General features: G+C 44.7%; 1 protein-coding gene and 1 long non-coding RNA gene across 2 annotated transcripts in view; one reads left to right on the forward strand and one right to left on the reverse strand.

The window, feature by feature from the left end:
- Positions 1-24,180, forward strand: part of fcho1 (FCH and mu domain containing endocytic adaptor 1) — a 47,484-nt gene that overhangs the window by 15,955 nt on the left and 7,349 nt on the right. The window contains exons 3-15 of the mRNA XM_036978111.2: positions 11,604-11,695; positions 18,051-18,125; positions 19,241-19,382; positions 19,522-19,674; positions 19,912-20,016; positions 20,712-20,810; positions 20,990-21,086; positions 21,177-21,294; positions 21,410-21,434; positions 21,967-22,027; positions 23,163-23,341; positions 23,574-23,598; positions 23,731-23,787. Coding sequence (XP_036834006.1) covers positions 11,604-11,695; positions 18,051-18,125; positions 19,241-19,382; positions 19,522-19,674; positions 19,912-20,016; positions 20,712-20,810; positions 20,990-21,086; positions 21,177-21,294; positions 21,410-21,434; positions 21,967-22,027; positions 23,163-23,341; positions 23,574-23,598; positions 23,731-23,787 — 1,228 coding nt within the window. The remainder of the gene's footprint in view (positions 1-11,603; positions 11,696-18,050; positions 18,126-19,240; positions 19,383-19,521; positions 19,675-19,911; positions 20,017-20,711; positions 20,811-20,989; positions 21,087-21,176; positions 21,295-21,409; positions 21,435-21,966; positions 22,028-23,162; positions 23,342-23,573; positions 23,599-23,730; positions 23,788-24,180) is intronic.
- On the reverse strand, positions 7,086-14,380 carry LOC149983553 (uncharacterized). Its single transcript, XR_016496250.1, has 3 exons — positions 14,242-14,380; positions 13,812-13,873; positions 7,086-7,144 (listed from the first exon to the last, which is right to left on the reverse strand). It is a non-coding gene; the product is annotated as an uncharacterized LOC149983553 (long non-coding RNA).

The following is a 24,180-nucleotide window of genomic DNA, read 5'->3' on the forward strand; positions in this document are numbered from 1 at the left end:
GTTAACTGCCTTGTTCAGGGGCAGAACGACAGATTTGTACCTTGTCAGCTCAGGGATTCGATCTCCTTTCGGTTAATGGCCCAACGCTCTAACCACTAGGCTACCTGTCTCCCCCTCCTCTAACCACTAGGCTACCTGTCTCCCCCTCCTCTAAACACTAGGCTACCTGTCTCCCCCTCCTCTAACCACTAGGCTACCTGTCTCCCCCTCCTCTAACCACTAGGCTACCTGCCTCCCCCTCCTTTAACCACTAGGCTACCTGCCTCCCCCTCCTCTAACCACTAGGCTACCTGCCTCCCCCTCCTCTAACCACTAGGCTACCTGCCTCCCCCTCCTCTAACCACTAGGCTACCTGCCTCCCTGCACTACCATTCTGAAAACTTTCAGGACTGTGTGTTGGATGAATCATCCATGTCTTTTTATAGAATTCATTGGTGTTCTCTGCTAGGCCTCATCTGGGCACAGTGTCCGTCTGTTCCAGGAAGTGCGCTCTGCTCTCTGAGGTGAATTTATACCCAGCCAATCATTCATCAGCAGAATGAACCCAGTGTTGCCTCTGCTCTGCTCTTCCCTCCCATCCACGTTGTGCCTGGCTGTGTCTCTGGGTCTCACGGGGCTCTGCGGTCCGGAGAGGGTTGTTGTAAACACAGTGGCAGGGACGGACGGGTAGGAGTGTTATCAGAGGACACACGCTCTCCTTCTCTCTTCACAACTTTCTCCTGTTTCCTCTCTCTACCTCTCTCTCTCCTCTTTTTCATTCTTTTTTTTCTTGCTCCTTCTCTCTATCTTTCCCTCTCTCCCTCCTTGTGGAGCTGTTATTTGCTTTGCTAAATTAGATTAATGGCAGCTGGATAGTCGTTCATTGTCCCGTTAGATAAAGAGCCATTTCAGGAAATTTGCCTTCAGGTTCCTGAGGCCAGATGCAAATGCATTGGTGATGGTAATGATAGTGTGTGTGTGTGTGTGTGTGTGTGTGTGTGTGTGTGTGTGTGTGTGTGTGTGTGTGTGTGTGTGACTGCATTGTGCTCAGTCTCTGTCATGGGTTGGTCCTGTACACAGGGTGTCACGTGTACCACAGAGCTCAATCCACCTGCCTGTTCCCCAATGGGGCACTGAAGCCATGAATCAATGCGGCAACAGGACTGTGTGTTCTGATCTGAAGTGATGTTAGTGCAGTATAGTTCCACATGGATGCTGCTGGTCTCTCCCAGGAACTGTGGACCAGGTAATGACTAGAGCAGGTGATGGGTGTGTTATGGAGACTCCATGACGATGTCCTTTTAGATGTGAAAGCAGTGTGACGGGATACTAGAGGCACATCATCAGTGCTGCTGACACTGCTGTGGGATTGCCTTTTGAGCCCAAAGTGCACCGTAAGCACAAAACCTCAATGAGTCAGCTAGACTGGCTCTTTCCTCTGACACTGACCTGGGGCTATCAAGCCATTTCGACTATATTATACTAGATCATTATCATAACATATTGGCCTATGCTATGTCATACCACACCATATTATATCCAACTCTGAGCATAGGATAGGATATGTTTCCTTTACTATCCAGGCCTGGTAGTTGTTGATAGATGGATTGGCAGGCAGGGTTGTTTATGCTGCTGACCAGTGAGAGGACAGACCGGCTGTTCTGTACTCTGTGTGTCACTGTGTGACAGGTTTCACATGGCGCCATGCCTGCCTGCCTTTCTGCCCGTTTGTATCACAGCACAAGAATGTCCTCCGACACTGGTCAGGGAGTGAACCGCTCCGGGCTCTACTCTGGTCAACCGTTGAACCACACCGACACTGGTCAGGGAGTGAACCGCTCCGGGCTCTACTCTGGTCAACCGTTGAACCACACCGACACTAGTCAGGGAGTGAACCGCTCCGGGCTCTACTCTGGTCAACCGTTGAACCACACCGACACTGGTCAGGGAGTGAACCGCTCAGGGCTCTACTCTGGTCAACCGTTGAACCACACCGACACTGGTCAGGGAGTGAACCGCTCCGGGCTCTACTCTGGTCAACCGTTGAACCACACCGACACTAGTCAGGGAGTGAACCGCTCCGGGCTCTACTCTGGTCAACCGTTGAACCACACCGACACTAGTCAGGGAGTGAACCGCTCAGGGCTCTACTCTGGTCAACCATTGAACCACACCGACACTAGTCAGGGAGTGAACCGCTCCGGGCTCTACTCTGGTCAACCGTTGAACCACACCGACACTGGTCAGGGAGTGAACCGCTCCGAGCTCTACTCTGGTCAACCGTTGAACCACACCGACACTGGTCAGGAAGTGAACCGCTCCGGGCTCTACTCTGGTCAACCGTTGAACCACACCGACACTGGTCAGGGAGTGAACCGCTCCGGGCTCTACTCTGGTCAACCGTTGAACCACACCGACACTGGTCAGGGAGTGAACCGCTCCGGGCTCTACTCTGGTCAACCGTTGAACCACACCGACACTGGTCAGGGAGTGAACCGCTCCGGGCTCTACTCTGGTCAACCGTTGAACCACACTGACACTGGTCAGGGAGTGAACCGCTCCGAGCTCTACTCTGGTCAACCGTTGAACCACACCGACACTGGTCAGGGAGTGAACCGCTCCGGGCTCTACTCTGGTCAACCATTGAACCACACCGACACTAGTCAGGGAGTGAACCGCTCCGGGCTCTACTCTGGTCAACCGTTGAACCACACCGACACTGGTCAGGAAGTGAACCGCTCCGGGCTCTACTCTGGTCAACCGTTGAACCACACCGACACTGGTCAGGAAGTGAACCGCTCCGGGCTCTACTCTGGTCAACCGTTGAACCACACCGACACTGGTCAGGGAGTGAACCGCTCCGGGCTCTACTCTGGTCAACCGTTGAACCACACTGACACTGGTCAGGGAGTGAACCGCTCCGAGCTCTACTCTGGTCAACCGTTGAACCACACCGACACTGGTCAGGGAGTGAACCGCTCCGGGCTCTACTCTGGTCAACCATTGAACCACACCGACACTAGTCAGGGAGTGAACCGCTCCGGGCTCTACTCTGGTCAACCGTTGAACCACACCGACACTGGTCAGGAAGTGAACCGCTCCGGGCTCTACTCTGGTCAACCGTTGAACCACACCGACACTGGTCAGGAAGTGAACCGCTCCGGGCTCTACTCTGGTCAACCGTTGAACCACACCGACACTGGTCAGGGAGTGAACCGCTCCGGGCTCTACTCTGGTCAACCGTTGAACCACACCGACACTGGTCAGGGAGTGAACCGCTCCGAGCTCTACTCTGGTCAACCATTGAACCACACCGACACTGGTCAGGGAGTGAACCGCTCTGGGCTCTACTCTGGTCAACCGTTGAACCACACCGATACTGGTCAGGGAGTGAACCGCTCCGGGCTCTACTCTGGTCAACCGTTGAACCACACCGACACTGGTCAGGGAGTGAACCGCTCCGGGCTCTACTCTGGTCAACCGTTGAACCACACCGATACTGGTCAGGGAGTGAACCGCTCCGGGCTCTACTCTGGTCAACCGTTGAACCACACCGACACTGGTCAGGGAGTGAACCGCTCCGGGCTCTACTCTGGTCAACCGTTGAACCACACCGACACTGGTCAGGAAGTGAACCGCTCCGGGCTCTACTCTGGTCAACCGTTGAACCACACCGACACTAGTCAGGGAGTGAACCGCTCCGGGCTCTACTCTGGTCAACCGTTGAACCACACCGACACTGGTCAGGGAGTGAACCGCTCCGGGCTCTACTCTGGTCAACCGTTGAACCACACCGACACTGGTCAGGGAGTGAACCGCTCAGGGCTCTACTCTGGTCAACCGTTGAACCACACCGACACTGGTCAGGGAGTGAACCGCTCAGGGCTCTACTCTGGTCAACCGTTGAACCACACCGACACTGGTCAGGGAGTGAACCGCTCCGGGCTCTACTCTGGTCAACCATTGAACCACACCGACACTAGTCAGGGAGTGAACCGCTCCGGGCTCTACTCTGGTCAACCGTTGAACCACACCGACACTGGTCAGGGAGTGAACCGCTCAGGGCTCTACTCTGGTCAACCGTTGAACCACACCGACACTGGTCAGGGAGTGAACCGCTCCGGGCTCTACTCTGGTCAACCGTTGAACCACACCGACACTGGTCAGGGAGTGAACCGCTCCGGGCTCTACTCTGGTCAACCGTTGAACCACACTGAGGCTGAGGAACTAAAACTAATAGCTGCAAAACATGAATCTGGTCAGTACCTGATCACACAGACTAGACTGACAGACAGAGCTTCTCAGGGTTTCATGGAGTACAAAGTAATCTCAGCCATGGTGAGAAAGTTGTGAGTTGTCATTGTAATGTGCTCTCTCTTGCATGAGAAAAACTCTCATCTTAATTGATTTAAAGGAGTAGGGAGGGAGAAGAGAGGGACTGCATGAATCAGACAAAGAGAACTGTCAAAGACCATTGGCCATGGAGTGTAATATGAAACAGACCTGTGTGATGAACGATCTCAGAGGGAAGATGAGATTTTCTCATGGATTTAACTCGTTGTTTAGGGTGCGATACTGGCACACACATACACCATACCTGGGCAGAAAATAGTTGTATTTTTTAGTTTATTTGAAAAAAACTTTTCTACTACTCGGGTAGTTGAATATAGTTTATATAGAGTTTCAACTGATTTTTAAATACAGGTCTCAGAAAAACATATAATACTTAATATTGTGAATACCTCTCAGAAAACCAAATAATATTTGAAGGTATTTAAATTTATGCAAGTTATTTGATAACAAAAAAATATTTATTTGATGGCTGCCAAATATTTGATGAAGAAACAAACATTAGAGTAGACTACTTTTGCAGCTTTAAAATGATTATCACATAATGAGTAAGACATAAGGTAATTCAGTAACACTCAACATCAAGTTGTTTGGAAATGGTTTTATAATTGCATAATAACGTTTTTTTTTTTACATAAGTGGAGTAAGGAACCGTCACTATTCCTCTTCTGTACAGTAGTTACAAACTATCAGCTCATTCTTATGCAATTAAAATGCAATTACCAAAGTGTTATGTAACAAAAAAAGTAACAAAATATGTCTATTAAAGATGCACTAACCATAAATCGCTCCGCCATATTCTGGTTGCTAACATTCTAATAGTTCACCTAATTTCAGTTTATGTGACAAAACCAGCAAGTGTAGTGTCGCGCCCTCAAACTCAACTCTGGACCTCAAAGCCAGTTTCACGGCAATGTTTCATTGTTCCCCTTTAATCAGGGATTGATTTAGAACTGGGACACCAGGTGTGTGCAATTAATTATCAGGTAGAAAAGAAAACCAGCAGGCTCTGGACCTCGTAGGGCAAGAGTTGAGTACCCCTGGTGTAGAGAATCATTGTACCATCTAAACCGCCGTGACATATCTTGTCCATAACCAAAAAGCGAGTGTTTTCAGCTGTTTGGAGCTGGTGTACAAAACTGTTTGGAGCTGGTGTACAAAACTGTTTGGAGCTGGTGAACAAAACTGTTTGGAGCTGGTGTACAAAACTGAAAGTCAAAGATGCAAAAACAAAACTTAAGAACGGGAAGCATAGAAATGGTGCCCATAGAACAGATGTACAGCTTCTTAGACTTACTTTCAATGAGAATGACAGATCTATAACACGCATTTCAATGTGAATTTGGTCGGTCACCCAAAAAGTTACATACTGCAGCTTTAAGGAAGCTAAATATCTCAAAACTGCCTTCTTGAATCAAAGGTAGGTGGAGCATGATGTTAATTTGTATTCTGAGTAAACTATCCCTTTAGATGGACAAAAAGGTAAAGAAGTTGTTTTTGCTAAGCGTCCAACTTGCTGTTTGCAAATGGCTTTGAATTACTCTGGTATTCTCAGGTGTCATAACATTAATTGCAGCTTTCAACCTTTTTAGTGGCTTGTAGTTGAGCGTCACAACTTATTTATACCTATCTGTACAAAATATCATTGGTTAATTGGTTTGACTTGATTATCTACTTGATACTTGGGGCAATGGACATTCAGGAGAATGGACTTTTTCAAGATGTTCAAATATAAATGTATTGTATAGTTCAAATATGACTGTCAGATTGGAATAGTACAAGAGATTGTGTGTGTTCTATTCATTTTATTTATATTTTCAACATGCAGTTACAGCCCTGTCATTAGTTGAAGGCAGCCAATCCAAATATTTCAGAAAAGTAATCACTTCCTGAGATCTGTATTCAATTTTTTTTAAGTAGTTGCGTTCAGATCTGTACTAAAATAGTTTTTAAAAAGTCATCACTTTCTGAGATCTTTATTAACATAGTTTTAAAAAGTAGTACTTTTTTGTAAAGTATTTGCAGTCCCCTCCAAAGTAACTTTGTTCCCCTGGGAAAAATACTTTCCACGAAGCATAGTCAGTTGCGACGAGCAAACCCAGATCCGGGATCCTATTTATAGCCTCAAGCTCATTACCTTTTGTTAACAACACTGTCATCTCAGATTTTCAAAATATGCTTTTCAACCATAGCAAAACAAGCATTTGTGTAAGAGTTTTGATACCTAGCGTAGCATTCAGCGTGCAACATTTTCACAAAAACAAGAAAAGCATTCAAATAAAATAATTTACCTTTGAAGAACTTTGGATGTTTTCAATGAGGAGACTCTCAGTTAGATAGCAAATGTTCAGTTTTTCCAAAAATATTATTTGTGTAGGACAAATCGCTCCGTTTTGTTCGTCACGTTTGGCTACGAAAAAAACCTGTATCCAGGAGTGTAATTATCCCCGCAAGCTCATTAGCATAACGCAACGTTAACTATTCATGAAAATCGCAAATGAAATGAAATAAATATATTATCTCTCAAGCTTAGCCTTTTGTTAACAACACTGTCATCTCAGATTTTCAAAATATGCTTTTGAACCATAGCTAAACAAGCATTTGTGTAAGGGTATTGATAGCTAGCATACCATTAAGCCTGTCATTCAGCATGCAACATTTTCACAAAAACAAGAAAAGCATTCAAATAAAATAATTTACCTTTGAAGAACTTCAGATGTTTTCAATGAGGAGACTCTCGGTTAGCAAATGTTCAGTTTTTCCAAAAATATTATTTGTGTAGGACAGATCGCTCCGTTTTGTTCTTCACGTTTGGCTGAGAAAACCCCCCGAAAATTCAGTCATAACAACGCAAACTTTTTTCCAAATTAACTCCATAATATCGACAGAAACATGGCAAACGTTGTTTAGAATCAATCCTCAAGGTGTTTTTCAGATATCTATTCGATGATAAGTCACTCCTGGCAGTTTGGTTTCTCCTCTCTTCAAAATGGAAAAAATGCGTGCACCTGGAGATTGCGCAATAGGTTCGACGGAGGACACCCAGCGGACACCTGGTAAATGTAGTCTCTTATGGTCAATTTTCCAATGATATGCCTACAAATACGTCACAATGCTGCAAACACCTTGGGGAAACGACAGAAAGTGTAGGCTCTCTCCTTGCGCATTCACAGCCATATAAGGAGACATTGGTACACAGCGCCTCAAAAATCTGGCTCAGTTCCTGTATGAAATTTCATCTTGGTTTCGCCTGTAGCATTAGTTCTGTGGCACTCACAGACAATATCTTTGCAGTTTTGGAAACGTCAGAGTGTTTTCTTTCCAAAGCTGTCAATTATATGCATAGTCAAGCATCTTTTCGTGACAAAATATCTTGTTTAAAACGGGAACGTTTTTCATCCAAAAATGAAATACTGCCCCCAGAGTTTCATGAGGTTAAAACTATAGTTGTTCCAGGTCTGACACACACACACGCACACACACACACACACGGTGAAAAACAATATCTGCTTTTGTGCCCTTGAGCAAGGCATTTAACCCTAATTGCTCCAGGAGCGCTGTCCAATAGTGACCCTGGCCCGTGACCCCACTCCCTACGGGTGTCTCAGGGGGAGTTGGGATATGAAGAAACACATTTCCATTACACACTTTGTAACAGGACAAATATAAGCCCTCCCCAAAAATGCATTACTATTACTACACACACACGCGCACCTGTCTGTCACATAAATGAAAGAGCTGTCATACTTCTGTCCCACTGTGTCTGTTAGCAGGGGAACTCTGTTGCTGGGACAATGAGCCATGGCGGGAATGATAAACCCCCCCCCCCCCAAAAAAAAAAAATTTCAGCCCTCATGGAGGTCAACTTCTAATTAGCTAGCAATTATTTATCTTTTCTGGAAACACAAAGGCATAATAAGAGTTGTTCAGAAAGCCAAGCCACCATATTAAATATACCCCTGGATTCATTAACTGATAAGAAAATCCACTGGGATTACTTTCATACTAATTCCTAAAGCACAAATGTGTCGATAATCATCTGTCTCAATTGAGACCAAGAGAGTCAAATGAGAATTAGGCCTAACCTTTTTAGATGAGGCTATTTTGTTTCTGTGAAATAAGTCATATTTTCTGTCTGGGTGTTATTACTGAGTTGTGTGGGACTTAAGCTCCTTTCACAGATAAATTATTTGGCAGTTAAACAGACTGAACAGTAGTAGCTTTATGTAGGCCTATTGTTTGTTTGGGGTTCCTCTTCTGAAAACCCCCTGTCATTCATCGTTACAGTAATTGAATGGAAGACCGCTTGGGACCTGGTTGGTCTAATTTGACTATTTGCAAATATGTTTCAATGATCGCCTATGTGCCTTATTTGAATATACTGTAGGCTATTGTACGTTTTAGATGCTGTATGTTTTAGATCAGGGTTCCCCAACTGGTGGCCAATGGGAAAAATTTGGCCCGTGGGTGATTTTTTATTGTTTTCTAATTGTTGGACATAAAAGACTGTAAAAACACCAGCAAATCAGCTCCAATTGATTTTAATTTAGGAAATCTGTTCCAAAGTATTCCCACTCATAATATAGAGATATACTATGTGGCCAAAAGTAGCCTGTTCGTCAAACATCTAATTACAAAATCATAGGCATTAATATGGAGTTGGTCCCCCCTTTGCTGCTATAAAAGCCTCCACTCTTCTGGGAAGGCTTTCCACTAGATGTTGGAACATTGGGGACTTGCTTCCATTCAGGCACAAGAGCATTAGTGAGGTCAGGCACTGATGTTGGGCAATTAGTCCTGGATTGCAGTCGGCATTCCAATTCATCCCAAAGGTGTTTTGATTGGGTTGAGGCCAGGGCTCTCTGCAGGCAAGTCAGGTTCTTCCACATCGATCTCGACAAACCATTTCTGTATGGACCTCACTTTGTACACAGGGGCATTGTCATGCTGAAACAGTAAGGACCTTCCCCAAACTGTTGCCACAATGTTGGAAGCAGAATTGTCTAGTAGTCATTGTATGTTGTTGCGTTAAAATTTCCCTTCACTGGAACTAAGGGGCTTAGCCCGACTCATGTAAAACAGCCCCAGACCATTATTCCTCCACCACCAAACTTTACAGTTGGCACTATGCATTCAGGCAGGTAGCGTTCTCCTGGCATCCGCCAAACCCAGATTCGTCCGTCGAACTGCCTGATGGTGAAGCGTGATTCATCACTGCAGAGAACGCGTTTCCACTGCTCCAGAGTCCAATGGCGGCGAGCTTTACACCACTCCAGCCAATACTTGGCATTGCGTATGGTGATGTTAGGCTTGTTTGCGGCTGCTCGGCCATGGAAATCCATTTCATGAAGGTCCCACAAACAGTTATTGTGCTGACGTTGTTTCCAGAGGTAGTTTAAAACATTGAAGGACATTCAGTAAGGACATTATACTGTAAATGTTTGGTATGCTCGATTTTATACACCTGTCAGCAACGGGTGTGGCTGAAATAGCCAAATCCACTAATTTGAAGGGGTGTCCACATACACTACATGTATGTAATCATATACAAATGTAAGCAAGGTTTGAAATGATTATCTTTCAGTTAAATATTATCTCTTTGGGCTTCTTGCAGCCTACAAATGATTTGTAATTATTGCATTCACAAAGGCAATGCTACACCTGGTCAGAGACATGTACCTGTTAGCGTAGTTAAGGGAACTATATACCTGCGTTGTGTTTAGGACAGAGCAGGGCAGCTCACCTTTCTCTGGCTTGGGTTACACAAAGACTGGTGCAGATGGGAGAGAGACAAAGAATACGGCATAACTGCCCTTCCATAGAGAAGGAAAGGGTTTTGGAGAATTACATGTGAATTAAAGTCTCTGTATTACCTAGTGAGTGTACTGTTGTTAAATAATCAAATGGGTTTGAACCCAAATCCTCTGATCCCTACTGAGGCCTCCAGCCCACCACCACTCTCCTGTCTGTAGACAGATGTCTCAAAGCAACGACTGTGTTTGGTGTCTGTGACTTTGGGTGGTTGTGGTGTTGGCCTGCTCTTAGCCTCTATCCCGGACCCTTGGCATTCCAGGCATTCCCCTGCTACTTGGAAAAAGTGTGTGTCCCTCTAGCAGGGTATTTATAGTGTTGAGGAGCAGCTGCTTGCCTGTCTGGACAGCCTCCACAACAGATCCACTGTTGACATCAAAGTGGGTGCTTCAAGGTATGGGCTATTTTTAATTCTGCCTCAGTTAGCCTAACGCACCTGTTACGTGATAACTTTGTTAGTGTTATATGTAGGGATGGAATCGCGTCTTTGAAACAAGCACGGCTCCTGGTTTTTCTTTTCATGTGTGGCATTGGCATCCTTATGCCAGTCTTTTTTTTTTTTTTTAACCTTTATTTAACTAGGCAAGTCAGTTAAGAACAAATTCTTATTTACAATGACGGCCTAGGAACAGTGGGTTAACTGCCTGTTCAGGGGCAGAACGACAGATTTGTACCTTGTCAGCTCGGGGGTTTGAACTTGCAACCTTCCGGTTACTAGTCCAACGCTCTAACCACTAGGCTACCCTGCCGCCCCACGCCCCGCACAAGGCGGGTAAGGTGCAGGACAAAAGGAAGAAAGTCTTTGGGTCTATGCAAATTCAGATGTATTCTATTGTAGCACAATACATCTAAAATGTGCATGGACCCTGTGGGAAGACTTCTTCAGCTTGGAAGAAAATTGCATTTTTGAAAACCACTCAGCTTACCCCGTCTGCCTTCCTCTGAAAGCTGGAGGAAGAATACATCCATTTTTGTTTCCTTAAACCAGTGTCATGATTGCTTGTGGTTCCCCTCCAACGAGAGAAACAAGAATCCATCCACAGTACTAAAGGTCATGGAAGAATACAAAATGACTTGTGTTTGTGTCATCACCTCCTCCCAGGCATGCTTCTGTTGGACAGATAGACATTTATGTTTTCTCCAACCATATGTCAAGCTTGGTTCTGGTTGCTTAACAACAAGAGAAGCGTCCACATCCACAATATTAGGACCACAATGAAAGAAAACCGTATTAGTTTTGTTTGTGTTCATCTTTCACCTCCTTTTTACCTTAACAATTCATGTTACTATGCTCCAAGGTCCTCAAGGAATAAGTAACAGAGAGAAGTGTTGACAGAATTTTATATAAACAAAAAATGTATAGTAATAACATCTCTCATATTGAAGAATCTATAAAGCTCACCCCATAGAGATGCAGTACAATATAATTATGTGGCTCACACAAGGACTTTGTGTTTTTGCAGGGGGACAAGAATGCAGGTTTTGACTTGCTGTACCACAACATGAAGCATGGCCAGATTGCTACCAAGGAGCTGGCAGAGTTTGTCCGCGAGAGGTGAGGTGTTGTTTGGGCTGGGACGTGTGGGAGGGGTGGTGCAGTGGTGATGGGATATATGGGGAGGAGTGAGATGTTTCTCAATCCGTTTTTTTATTTCAACTCATCAATTCATTTGAAAAAGTTAGTTTTCTAAATGTTCGTTAAGGTTTTGAAGATTGCCTTTAAAAAGACTGATACCAACACAGGACACAGGGCCTTGATGGAGCCGCTCCTCTCCACTGCCAACCCTGCCCTCTAACCCACACTACTGTGCTGCATTTGGACAGACCAGCACACAGGAGTGTTAACAGACACACACACTTTCATACAAGACAAGACACAGCCCACAAGACAAGACACAGCCCACAAGACAAGACACAGCCCACAAGACAAGACACAGCCCACAAGACAAGGAGCTCCCTGTCTTACCACACACACATTTGAAGTAGCTGTGTTTTGCATGTTATCTGGGCACTCGGCTCAGGTAAAATGCTCAGTCTGGAAAATCCTCCTCCTGGGTTGTTTTCCCTGCAGTCCTCTGTATTTATTCAATCTCTTAATGAGGCAATTAGCTGGAAGTTGAAGACTCATTGTAGTATTTAAGCATGGGACTTACAGGGCTTTTTTTACAGGGAGATATAACAACCTGCACAGTCAGACCAATGTCATAATCTTGACTATTATTCATAAGATCCCAACCACTGCACATTCCCCACAGGCGGGAGGAAATGTGGAGGCAACAAAGTGGCAGTCAGGAAATGAAATGAGACGTTGTAGAGACGCTGTTTCCCTCAGGACAGACGGAGTAACCCATTGAGCTGATTGATTTCCCTCACCTCAGCTCTTCTCTCTGGTCTTCTAAAGCTCTCTCGCAATCTGGATGGGGAAGTTCGATTTATCTAAAAGGACAATCTAGGAGTGGTTGATTAGAAATGTCAGATATTCAAATGTTCTGTATGCCTAGCTACCCATCTTCAGGGGGTACTACTTCTCTATATCATTTAAAAAGGGATTTCTCTGTTGCCGGGAGGCTTGTGAAACTGCAGCGATTTGTTTGTTTATTTCTTTGCTCTCTCCTCGTCGAGATGGGAGGGGGTTGTCCCCCCCAGAATATACTGATCTACTTTTTTTTGCCGGACTACAGATGGTTATTCAAATCTTATGTTCTTCCTGCAAAATGAGACCATTTATTATTCAGATGTGGGTTTAGGCAACATTTACACAGTATGGAAGCTGAATATTTATTTCCCTTTGCCTGGCTGTTTATACCCTATGTTTGCTCTTTATTATTCTCTGTACATAATAATATGATCCATTATGCTAGTAAGATATCTAATCAAAGTTTATTTGTCACGTGCGCCGAGTACAACAGGTGTAGGTAGACCTTAGTGAAATGCTTACTTACAGGCTCCAACCAATAGTGCAAAAAAAGGTGTTAGGTGAACAATAGTTGGGAAACAAATAAACCAACAGTAAAAATAGCCTATTTACAGTAGCGAGGCTATAAAAGTAGTGAGGCTACATACAGACACCGGTTAGTCAGGATGATTGAGGTAGTATGTACATGTAGATATGGTTAAAGTGACTATGCATACAGTGGGGCAAAAAAGTATTTAGTCAGCCACCAATTGTGCAAGTTCTCCTACTTAAAAAGATGAGAGAGGCCTGTAATAGGTACACTTCAACTATGACAGACAAAATTAGAAAAAAAATCCAGAAAATCACATTGTAGGATTTTTAATGAATTTATTTGCAAATTATGGTGGAAAATAAGTATTTGGTCACCTACAAACAAGCAAGATTTCTGGCTCTCACAGACCTGCAACTTCTTCTTTAACCTTTCTGATCTCCCCATCCCGGATCCGGGATCGTGAATACAGACTCAAGCTCATTACCATAACGCAACGTTAACTATTCATGAAAATCGCAAATGAAATGAAATAAATATGCTAGCTCTCAAGCTTAGCCTTTTGTTAACAACACTGTCATCTCAGATTTTCAAAATATGCTTCTCAACCATTGCAAAACAAGCATTTGTGTAACAGTATTGTAGGCTAACGTAGCATTTAGCATTAGCATTCAGCTGGCAACATTTACACAAAAAACAGAAAAGCATTCAAATAAAATCATTTACCTTTGAAGAACTTCAGATGTTTTCAATGAGGAGACTCTCAGATAGCAAATGTTCAGTTTTTCCTGAAAGATTATTTGTTTAGGACAAATCGCTCCGTTTTCTGCGTCACGTTTAGCTATGAAAAAACCCCTGTATCCAGGATTGTGTAAATCTATCAGCAAGCTCATTAGCATAACACAACGTTAACTATTTATGAAAATCGCAAATGAAATGAAATAAATATGCCATCTCTCAAGCTTAGCCTTTTGTAAACAACACTGTCATCTCAGATTTTCAAAATATGCTTCTCAACCATAGGAAAACAATCATTTGTGTAAAAGTAGCTAGCTAGCGTTAGCATTTCGCGTTAGCATTTAGCGTTAGCATTAGCGTTAGCATCCAGCACGCAACATTAACAAAAACATAAAAGCCTTCAAATAAAATCATTTACCTTTGAAGAACTTCTGATGTTTTCAATGAGGATACTCTCAGTTAGATAGCAGATGCTCAGTTTTTCCAAAAAGATTCCTTGTGTATTAGAAATAGCTCCGTTTTATACATCACATTTGGCTACCAAAAAAAATCTGAAAATTCAGTCCTCAAAACGCGAACTTTTCTCCAAATTAACTCCATAATATCGACTGAAAACATGGCAAACGTTGTTTAGAATCAATCATCAAGGTGTTTTTCACATATCTCTTCATTGATACATCGTTCTTGGACACATGCTTTCTCCCCTGAATCAAATGGTAAAGTAGAAGCAGCTGGCAATTGCGCACCGAATTCGACGCAGGACACCAGGCGGACACTTGGAAAATGTAGTCTCTTATGGTCAATCTTCCAATGATATGCCTACAAATACGTCACAATGCTGCTAAGACCTTGGGCGAACGACAGAAAGTGTAGGCTCATTCGTTGCGCAATCACAGCCATATAAGGAGAGAATGGAAAACAGAGCTTCAGAAATTCTGCTAATTCCTGGGTGATGCATCATCTTGGTTTCGCCTGTAGAATGAGTTCTGGGGCACTTACAGACAAAATCTTTGCAGATTCTGAAACTTCAGAGTGTTTTCTTTCCAAAACTGTCAAGAATATGCATAGTCGAGCATCTTTTCGTGACAAAATATCGCGCTTAAAACGGGAACGTTTTTTATCCAAAAATGAAATAGCGCCCCTAGAGCTCTAACAGGTTAAGAGGCTCCTCTGTCCTCCACTCGTTACCTGTATTAATGGCACCTGTTTGAACTTGTTATCAGTATGAAAGACACCTGTCCACAAACTCAAACAGTCACACTACAAACTCCACTATGGCCAAGACCAAAGAGCTGTCAAAGGACACCAGAAACAAAATTGTAGACCTGCACCAGGCTGGGAAACTTGGTTTGAAGAAATCAACTGTGGGAGCAATTATTAGGAAATGGAAGACATACAAGACCACTGATAATCTGATAATTACAGGCCTCTCATCTTTTTAAGTGGGAGAACTTGCACACTTTTTTGCCCCACTGTATATGATGAACAGAGAGTAGTAGAGAGTAGCAGTAGTGTAAAAGAGGGTTTGGCGGGTGGTGGGTGGGACACAATGCAGATAGCCAGGTTAGCCACTGTGCAGCAGCACTGGCTGGTCGGCCCAATTGAGGTAGTATGTACATGAATGTATAGTTAAAGTGACTATGCATATATGATAAGCAGAGAGTAGCAGCAACGTAAAAAGAGGGGTTGGGGGGAGGCACACAATGCAAACAGTTGAAGCCTTTTTGTCCTAGACTTGGCACTCCGGTACCGCTTGCCATGTGGTAGTAGAGAGAACAGTCCATGGTTGGGGTGGCTGGTGTCTTTGACGATTTTTAGGGAATTCCTCTGACACCGCCTGGTGTAGAGGTCGTGGATGCCAGGCAGCTTAGCCCCAGTGATGTACTGGGCCGTACGCACTACCCTCTGTAGTGCCTTGCGGTCACAGACCGAGCAGTTGCCATACCAGGCAGTGATGCTTTCGATGTTGCAGCTGTAGAACCTTTTGAGGATCTCAGGCCAAATATTTTTTGTTTCCTGAGGGGGAATAGGCTTTGTCGTGCCCCACGACAGTCGTGCCCCACGACTGTCCTGGTGTGTTTGGACCATTCTAGTTTATTGTTGATCCGGACACCAAGGAACTTGAAGCTCTCAACCTGCTCCACTACAGCCCCGTCGATGAGAATGGGGGCGTGCTCGGCCCTCCTTTTCCTGTAGTCCACAATAATCTCCTTAGTCTTGTTTACGTTGAGGGATAGGTTGTTATTCTGTCACCACCCAGCCAGGTCTCTGACTTCCTCCCTATTGGCTGTCTCATTGTTGTCGGTGATCAGGCCTACCACTGTTGTGTTGTTTGCAAACTTAATGATGGTGTTGGAGTCGTGCCTGGCCAGGCAGTCGTGGGTGAACAGGGAGTACAGGAGTGGACTGAGCACGCACCCCTGGGGAGCTCCAGTGTTGAGGATCAGCGTGGCAGATGTGTTGTTACCTACCATCACCACCTGGGGGCGGCCCGTCAGGAAGTCCAGGAGCCAGTTGCAGAGGGAGGTGTTTAGTCCCAGGGATCCTTAGCTTAGTGATGAGCTTTGAAGGTACTATTGTGTTTAACGCTGAGCTGTAGTCAATGAACACCATTCTCACGTAAGTGTTTCTTTTGTCCAGGTGGGAAAGGGCAGTGTGGACTTTAAAAACCTGTTAAAGAGGCTGCGAATTTTTGCAGCTTTTTGTTAAAAATCGTGCAACATTTCAACGTCCTGCTACTCATGCCAGGAAAATAGTATATGCATATGATTAGTATGTGTGGATAGAAAACACTCTGAAGTTTATAAAACTGGTTAAATCATGTCTGTGACTATAACAGAACGTGTTTAGCAGGAAAAATCCCAAGGAAAACTGTTCACAAAAAACCCCCCAAAAATATCCCTCCGCCAGTCTCTTGTCTATGTCAAGGGAAAATAGATAGGGCCCTGTTTACAATGCCTACAGCTTCCACATGATGTCGCCAGTACTGTCAATTGATTTTAAATTAATCCTTGGTAAAATGAGGAATAGACACTTCCTGTCGTCGAGCACACCACAGGAAGTTATGAAAGAGAGAATGTGGACCATGATTTCAAAACGAGCTGCTATTGAATACAGATCGCCCCGTGTTCAATTTGATCGATTATTAACGTTTACTAATACCTAAAGTTGGATTACAAAAGTAGTTTGAAGTGTTTTGTCAAAGTTTATAGGTAACTTTTTTTATTTTAAAAAATGACGGTGCCGGACATTTTGGGTATACATTAATCGAAAAAAGACCCAATTGTGATGTTTATGGGACATATAGGAGTGCCAACAAAGAAGCTCGTCAAAGGTAATGAATGTTTTATATTTTATTTCTGCGTTTTGTGTAGCGCCGGCTACGCTAATTATTTTGTTTACGTCCCCTTTGTGTATTTCGGGGGTTGCATGCTATCAGATAATAGCTTCTCATGCTTTCGCCGAAAAGCATTTTAAAAATCTGACATGTTGGCTAGATTCACAACGAGTGTAGCTTTAATTGAGTACCCTGCATGTGTGTTTTAATGAAAGTTTGAGTTGTATCGAGTACCATTAGTTGTCATTCTAAAATGTCCGCTGATGTTGATCCCTGTACAGGGACAGCAGCCGTAAAAGGTTAATAGAGATTACATCATCTGTGGATCTGTTTGGGCGGTATGCAAATTGGAGTGAGTCTAGGGTTTCTGGGATAATGGTGTTGATGTGAGCCATTACCAACCTTTCAAAGCACTTCATGGCTACAGACGTGAGTACTACGGGTCTGTAGTCATTTAGGCAGGTTGCCTTTGTGTTCTTGGGTACAGGGACTATGGGGGTCTTCTTGAAACATGTTGGTATTAGACTCAATCAGGGACATGTTGAAAATGTCATTGAAGACACCTGCCAGTTGGTCAGCACATGCCCGGAGCACACGTCCTGGTAATCCGTCTGGCCCTGCAGCCTTGTGTATGTTGACCTGTTTATAGGTCTTACTCACCGTTTATAGGTCTTACTTATGTACGTACAGTCACTGTGGGGACAATGTCCTCGATATGCAATCGTTTTTCTGTGAGCCAGAAGGGTATGAGTGTAGGTTTAATAGCTCTATCTGCAGTTGGATGCAGGATTTCAATGCTGAGACTGTGTAGTAGACTATCACTGCCTGGTTTGTTACTGACCAGCCAGGGGTTCATAGGGATTTACTCTTATCTATCTGTGGGTTCTCAGGGCTGCCATCGAGGAAACCTACTCCAAGTCTATGAGCAAAATGGCCAAGATGGCAAGCAATGGAAGCCCACTAGGGTGAGTATAATAGATAACCATTGTCATCAACATCTCAGTTTAGAGAGCAGTATTCCTATCATAATGAAATCAACTGTTCTATATTGGCAGGGTGCTTAGAGGATGTACAGTAGTTTGTCTGCATGATTAGGGTCTATGATTCTCTAGGGTCCATCATTACTGGGTCATAGGTCAGGGATGTGATCTACTCCATCATCCCAGAACTCTGCCTTCTTCACTTCCTGTGTGTGTTGTTTTTGGGTGATTTGGTTTGTTTAACTCTAGAAATGCACCATGAAGCTGGACCATTCAAACAAAATGTATGAAGTCACCTCTGTAAATGTATACTGAGTATACAAACATTAGGAACGCCTGCTCTTTTCATGACATAAACTGACTAGGTGAATCCAGGTGAAAGCTATGATCCCTTGTTGATGTCACTCCTTAAATCCACTTCAGTCAGTGTAGATGAAGGGGAGGAGACAGGTTAAAGAAGGAATTTTAAGCCTTGAGACAATTGAGAAATTGATTGTGTATGTGTGCCATTCAGAGGGTGAATGGGCAATATTTAAGTGCCTTTGAACACTGCAACACTGCTGGGTTGTTCACGCTCAACAGTTTCCTGTGTGTATCCAGAATGGTCCACCACTCAAAGGACATCCAGTCAACCTGACGCAACTGTGGGAAGCATTAGGGGCGGCAGGGTAGCCTAGTGGTTAGAGCGTTGGACTAGTAACCGGAAGGTTGTGAGTTCAAACCCCCGAGCTGACAAGGTACAAATCTGTCGTTCTGCCCCTGAACAGGCAGTTAACCCACTGTTCCCAGGCCGTCATTGAAAATAAGAATTTGTTCTTAACTGACTTGCCTGGTTAAATAAAGGTAAAATAAAAATAAAAAATAAAATAAAATTAGAAGCAGCATGGGCCAGGATCTCTGTGGAACGCTTTCGACACTTTGTAGAGTCCATGCCCCGGCTAATTGACACTGTTCTAAGGGCAAAAGGGGGTGGAACTCAAAATTAGGAAGGTGTTCCTAATGTTTTGTACACTCAGTAAATGTTATTATTAGCTAAAAAAAAAACAAAGTTGGTGTTAGAATTTTATACCATAGGTGACATACTGCTGTGTGGCCCTCAGGACGTTTGCCCCTATGTGGGACGTGTTCCGGGTGTCATCAGACAAGCTGGCTCTCTGCCACCTTGAGCTGATGCGCAAGATGAACGACCTCATCCGGGACATCAACAAGTATGGTGACGAGCAGGTCAAAGTTCACCGCAAGGTAACATGAGGAAGCCCCTCTTCTCACCATATGTTTCCATGATGATGCCACCTCTAACCCCCCATGAATCATTAACTATATTCTAATCTATAACAGCCAATCTACAATTAAGAATATGTGTATGGTGTGTTTCTCACAGACCAAGGAGGAGCAGGTGGCAACCCTGGAGTCTGTTCAGGCGGTTCAGGTCCAGAATGGTCACCTCCAGAAGTCCAGGGAGGGATACCACTCCAAGTGTATTGAGCTGGACAGACTGAGGAAAGAGGGAGCCCCCCAGAAAGAACTGGAGAAGGTCTGTCCACTAGATGTCATTCTGTATAACTACAGTAGAGCTGTCTTAACTGTTATATGACCGCAGGGTGGGTGCCTACTGTTTATAAATTATTGGTTGCTGGAAGTTTACTGACTACTAATAGTAGGGAGTCCAACAAGGTTACTATTATAACAGATCATTTGTTCTCACCATTATAAATAAAGGTTCAACTAATGACTGGATGAAGTCTATAATCATCCTCTCTCCTCTCACTAGGCGGAGCTGAAGTCTAAGAAAGCTGCCGAGTTGTTTGCTGTGTGTATAGAGAAGTATAACCGCGTGGGAGGAGACTTCGAGCAGAAGATGAGCGAATCAGCACAGGTCAGTCAGTTCACTGGTCCTGGGGCGGGTTAGGGGCGGGACTCCATGGAGGAACCAGACATGTTATATCAGTGTGGCCCAATCCTGGGGTTCCCTTAAGTTAACATAAACCCATCTCCATGGCTACCTGCAGTTTCCAAGGAAACACTTAACAAACCCGATGAGCGTTGCTATATTTGGGTATGAAATGATGACTGGAATCCTGGTGACCAATTACCTGTTAATAGCTACAATGGGAGATCTGGCCCTAATTATGAGTGGGGTAGAGAGAGCTCAGCGTGGCTTCATGAAGACTACAGCCTAGAACATGACAGGGGGAAATGGAAATGACCTGTTCTTTCAAGCCATTACTCTAGCCCACATGCTGTGTTGTGATTAGCACCTGGTTATTATCTGGGATGGGAACTATTATGGTTTGCGCCTGGTTCTGTTCTTTTAAAGTTTCCATGGCTGATAAGTGCCTTTGGTTTTTGTTTCTTGGGGTCCTTTGGGTTTCAGTTCTTACTACTTAATGGCATTTTGCGGTGGTTTGTGGATATTTTGAGTAGCATTTTGGTGTGCTTTGGGGTTGTTTGAGTAGCATTTTGGTGTGCTTTGGGGTCGTTTGAGTAGCATTTTGGTGTGCTTTGGGGTAGTTTGCTGTAATTAGGACCCATCTTGGTGTCTGAACACTTGTGTTCCCATCCTGTGTACAGAAGTTCCAGGACATTGAGGAGGCCCACCTGAGGCAGATAAAACAGCTTATCAAGGGATACTCTCACTCTATAGAGGACACCCACGTCCAGGTGGGACAGGTAGGTCACCCAGACACTGACCCAGGAGCCACAGTCTGGCTGGAGGGATTTAACTGCCCTCTCTGAGTCAAACTTCACATCCACATCACACACACTCCAAGCCCTCTCTCTCAGGCATGCTTCTTCTCTCTTGAGCTGTTCTTGTCAGACTGTAAGGAGCCCCTCTCTCCTCTGTTCAGGTCCATGAGGAGTTCAAACAGAACGTGGAGAACATCGGCATAGATAACCTCATCCAGAGGTTTGCAGAGCAGAAGGGCACAGGGAAGGACAGACCAGGTACACCACACAAACACCATAAACAGATGGTTTGATCCCAGTGTGTTTGTCCCATTTGTCCTCACTGTGATATATCCCTATGTGTGGCAGCCCTGGTGGGGTTTGAGGAGTACATGACAGCTTCAGTACCTGAGGGGAGTAAGAAGAGTCGAGGAAAAGCCTTCAGGATTCCTGGACTGGGCAAGAGGGACAAAGAGCCAGACTCAACGTGAGCACACACACACACACAGATGATAAATCCCAATTCCCCTCACTTTCTTTTGTCAGCTTCATCTGGGATATTATCTTGTCACTTACATTCACCTATGTGTTGCTTTTTGCAGGGATTTGGCTGTGACGGAGACACCAGTGAGTGTATGCTAATTCACACTTGTACACAGTGGCACGAAAACCATCAAGTCAATGTCAGTTCTTCCATTATCAGTCTGTGGTGGTGGTGGTTTAAACAGCACATCACGTTGCCCCTTCCAACTTACTGACAGACAGATGGAGGTGTGTGTGTGTGTGTGTGTCACCGTGTGCATTTGTGCGTGTGTATGAGCAAGGGGGAGTAATCATATGTGTGACAATGACGTGTCTGGCAGTGTTGGGTTACCTTGCCTATTTTTATCCTTCTGAGAAGGGGCTTTTGAGGTTGGGTCGAGATCAGTGGGTTGCCAGGACTGTTTTAACAGACAAGTGTCACATGGGGGGGGGGGGGGGTCGCACCACCTCTTACCCAGGTCATAATCTTCACACACTGCCCCTGGAGTGATATAACACTTCTGATGATAACGTCACTCAGTCTGGGTTGAGTTTTGTTATTAAGCATATCAAACACTAGGATAAAGTATTTATGTTTGTGTCTGACGTTGCTGGGTATTCTCTATTCTGCACACAGAACTCTCCCCTGGAGGTGGATGAGGAGGGGTTTGTCATCCGAGCCGATGTCAATCAGAATGATATCCTTTCTAGGCAGTGACACTGACTATCAGATGAGAGGCTATCTCGCTGCTATATTGTTGTAATATTTGCCTTTGACAGACCTCTTTATCTTCATATTGAAAACAAGGCTTCCTGCCACTGTGTAAGAGAGTATTATATCTTCATAAAGCACTCTAGACGTCTCCTATTAGATGAATAGAACATTAGCTAGTTCTCCCTGGCACCTGGCGGGTAGGAGCGTTGGGCCAGTAACCGAAAAGTTGGTGGATCGACTCCCCGAGCCCCTCAGCAAGACAGTTAACCCACTGTTCCCGGGCGCCGATGACGTGGATGTCGATTAAGGCAGCCCCCCCCTCCCACACCTCTCTGATTCAGAGGGGATGGGTTAAATGCGGAAGACACATTTCATTTTAATTCATTCAGTTGTACAACTGACTACGTATCCCCATTTCCCTTTCCCTAAGGGACATTTAAATGGACTTAAAGTCTCTCTCTGTCCTTAGTCCAACTCCAGTCCATTATGAGGCTGGGGCAATGAGGGCCATGATAGCAGGCTACCTCCCTCTGTTGTTGTCATTCTGTCACTCTCCTCAGCACAGCACAGTTGTTACACTCATTAGGTATTTTATGTAACGGCCAAATATACTGACACTAGATCTGTCTCTCTCTCAGGCACTCACTGACATCACATGCCTGCAAGCAAACCGACACTAACACACGTGCGTGCAGATGAGCATGTAATAACAGGAAGGAGATGGAGTTAAGGTCAGATGGAGGTGCAGGATGTTGTGGTTGACTGTTTTATACACTGTCACCTCTGGCGCACTCTGTCTCTATGTTTGTCACAGCAGTCCTATACTCTTTAGTCTACATGGATTCATTCTCTGGCTCCAGAGGGTATTAATAAAGCCGTATAGCATTATCGTCAACAAAATACCTGAGTGAAAACATTTTTGCAATAAAGCTCAAGCAAGCCTACAGGAAGATTTTCCACTGCTTTCTAAACTCATAGATGAGGTACCTGTATAATACAGGACAATGGAAACCCTGACACTCCCGATGTTGTCCTAGGCAAGATGCATTAGGCCATCTTCCCTCCAGTCAAGACTCTATCTCAGGTCACTGCTCCTTAACCCAGCTCTCTGTCCATACGCTGCTCGACGGAGGACAAGGAGAATGACTTCTACTCCAGCGACTCGGACTTTGACGACGAGGAGCCCAAGAAGTTCCACATCCAGATCCGTCCGGTGGGCAGCAGCAGCAACTCTGCTGCTACAGAGATGGAGCTGAAGGCCACCGTGGGGGCACTCACACTGCCCCCCAACAGAGGGGTACGATGGGAGTACAGGACCAAAGGGGAGGCATGGATGGGGTGAAATGTGTCACTTATTTTCATGTGGTATCAGAAGTGATGAAAAAGATAAGCTCAGAAATGCTTATCTGTGTATTATATGTGTAATTATCTCTCCATGTTGTTGTAACAGCAGCAGGATAGAAGCATGCTTAATTGTTTAGATGCTTCCAGACAGTGTAATTAACAACTCTGCTCTCCCTCTGTTCCAGGTGTCAGTGAAACGGCATCGCTCCAGTAAGTTCCATTAAACTCAGCTTCAGGTTAAAAATAGTTTGATTTCTGTCTGTCTCTGTTGTACGCATGCACACGTTTATGTGTATATGTGGGCGCACGAGTGTGTTCTCTGAATCCTTGTCCTCTCCACAGGAAACGGCAGTACTACAGGCCGTTCAGAGGGGGAGGGAGAGGGCGCCCCCCACAGGCGTAAGTGGAGTTAGCACTCTCTCCACACCACTGGTTTTTCAGCATCAGTACTTTATCATTTCACCACAATGTATTCTATCAGTGTTGAAAGGTCATAAACATCCAGGATACTATTACCCAATCTTTAATGTTACTACCAGTCTGAAGTGGTGTTGTGAATGTGATTTACTGTATTGCTTCTGGCTAGGCTTAGCAGTGCCTATCCGTCCAGTAATAAATCCTAGAGGTGGCTGACCTTGGCTGAAAGACGCTGTCTATTTGTCCCACTTCGGTCTGTCTGGAACATGGTTTATTAGTGGGGGAATAGCAGCCTGTGATGCTACAGTGGGAGGCTATTTGCGGAGGAGATGGAATAAAGCAGGGGGAATGAGCAGACATGATTAACGATGAGTG

Source organism: Oncorhynchus mykiss, chromosome 5 (assembly GCF_057628025.1).
Source record: "Oncorhynchus mykiss isolate SJ-2025 chromosome 5, ASM5762802v1, whole genome shotgun sequence".
In the NCBI taxonomy this organism is placed as follows: domain Eukaryota; kingdom Metazoa; phylum Chordata; class Actinopteri; order Salmoniformes; family Salmonidae; genus Oncorhynchus; species Oncorhynchus mykiss.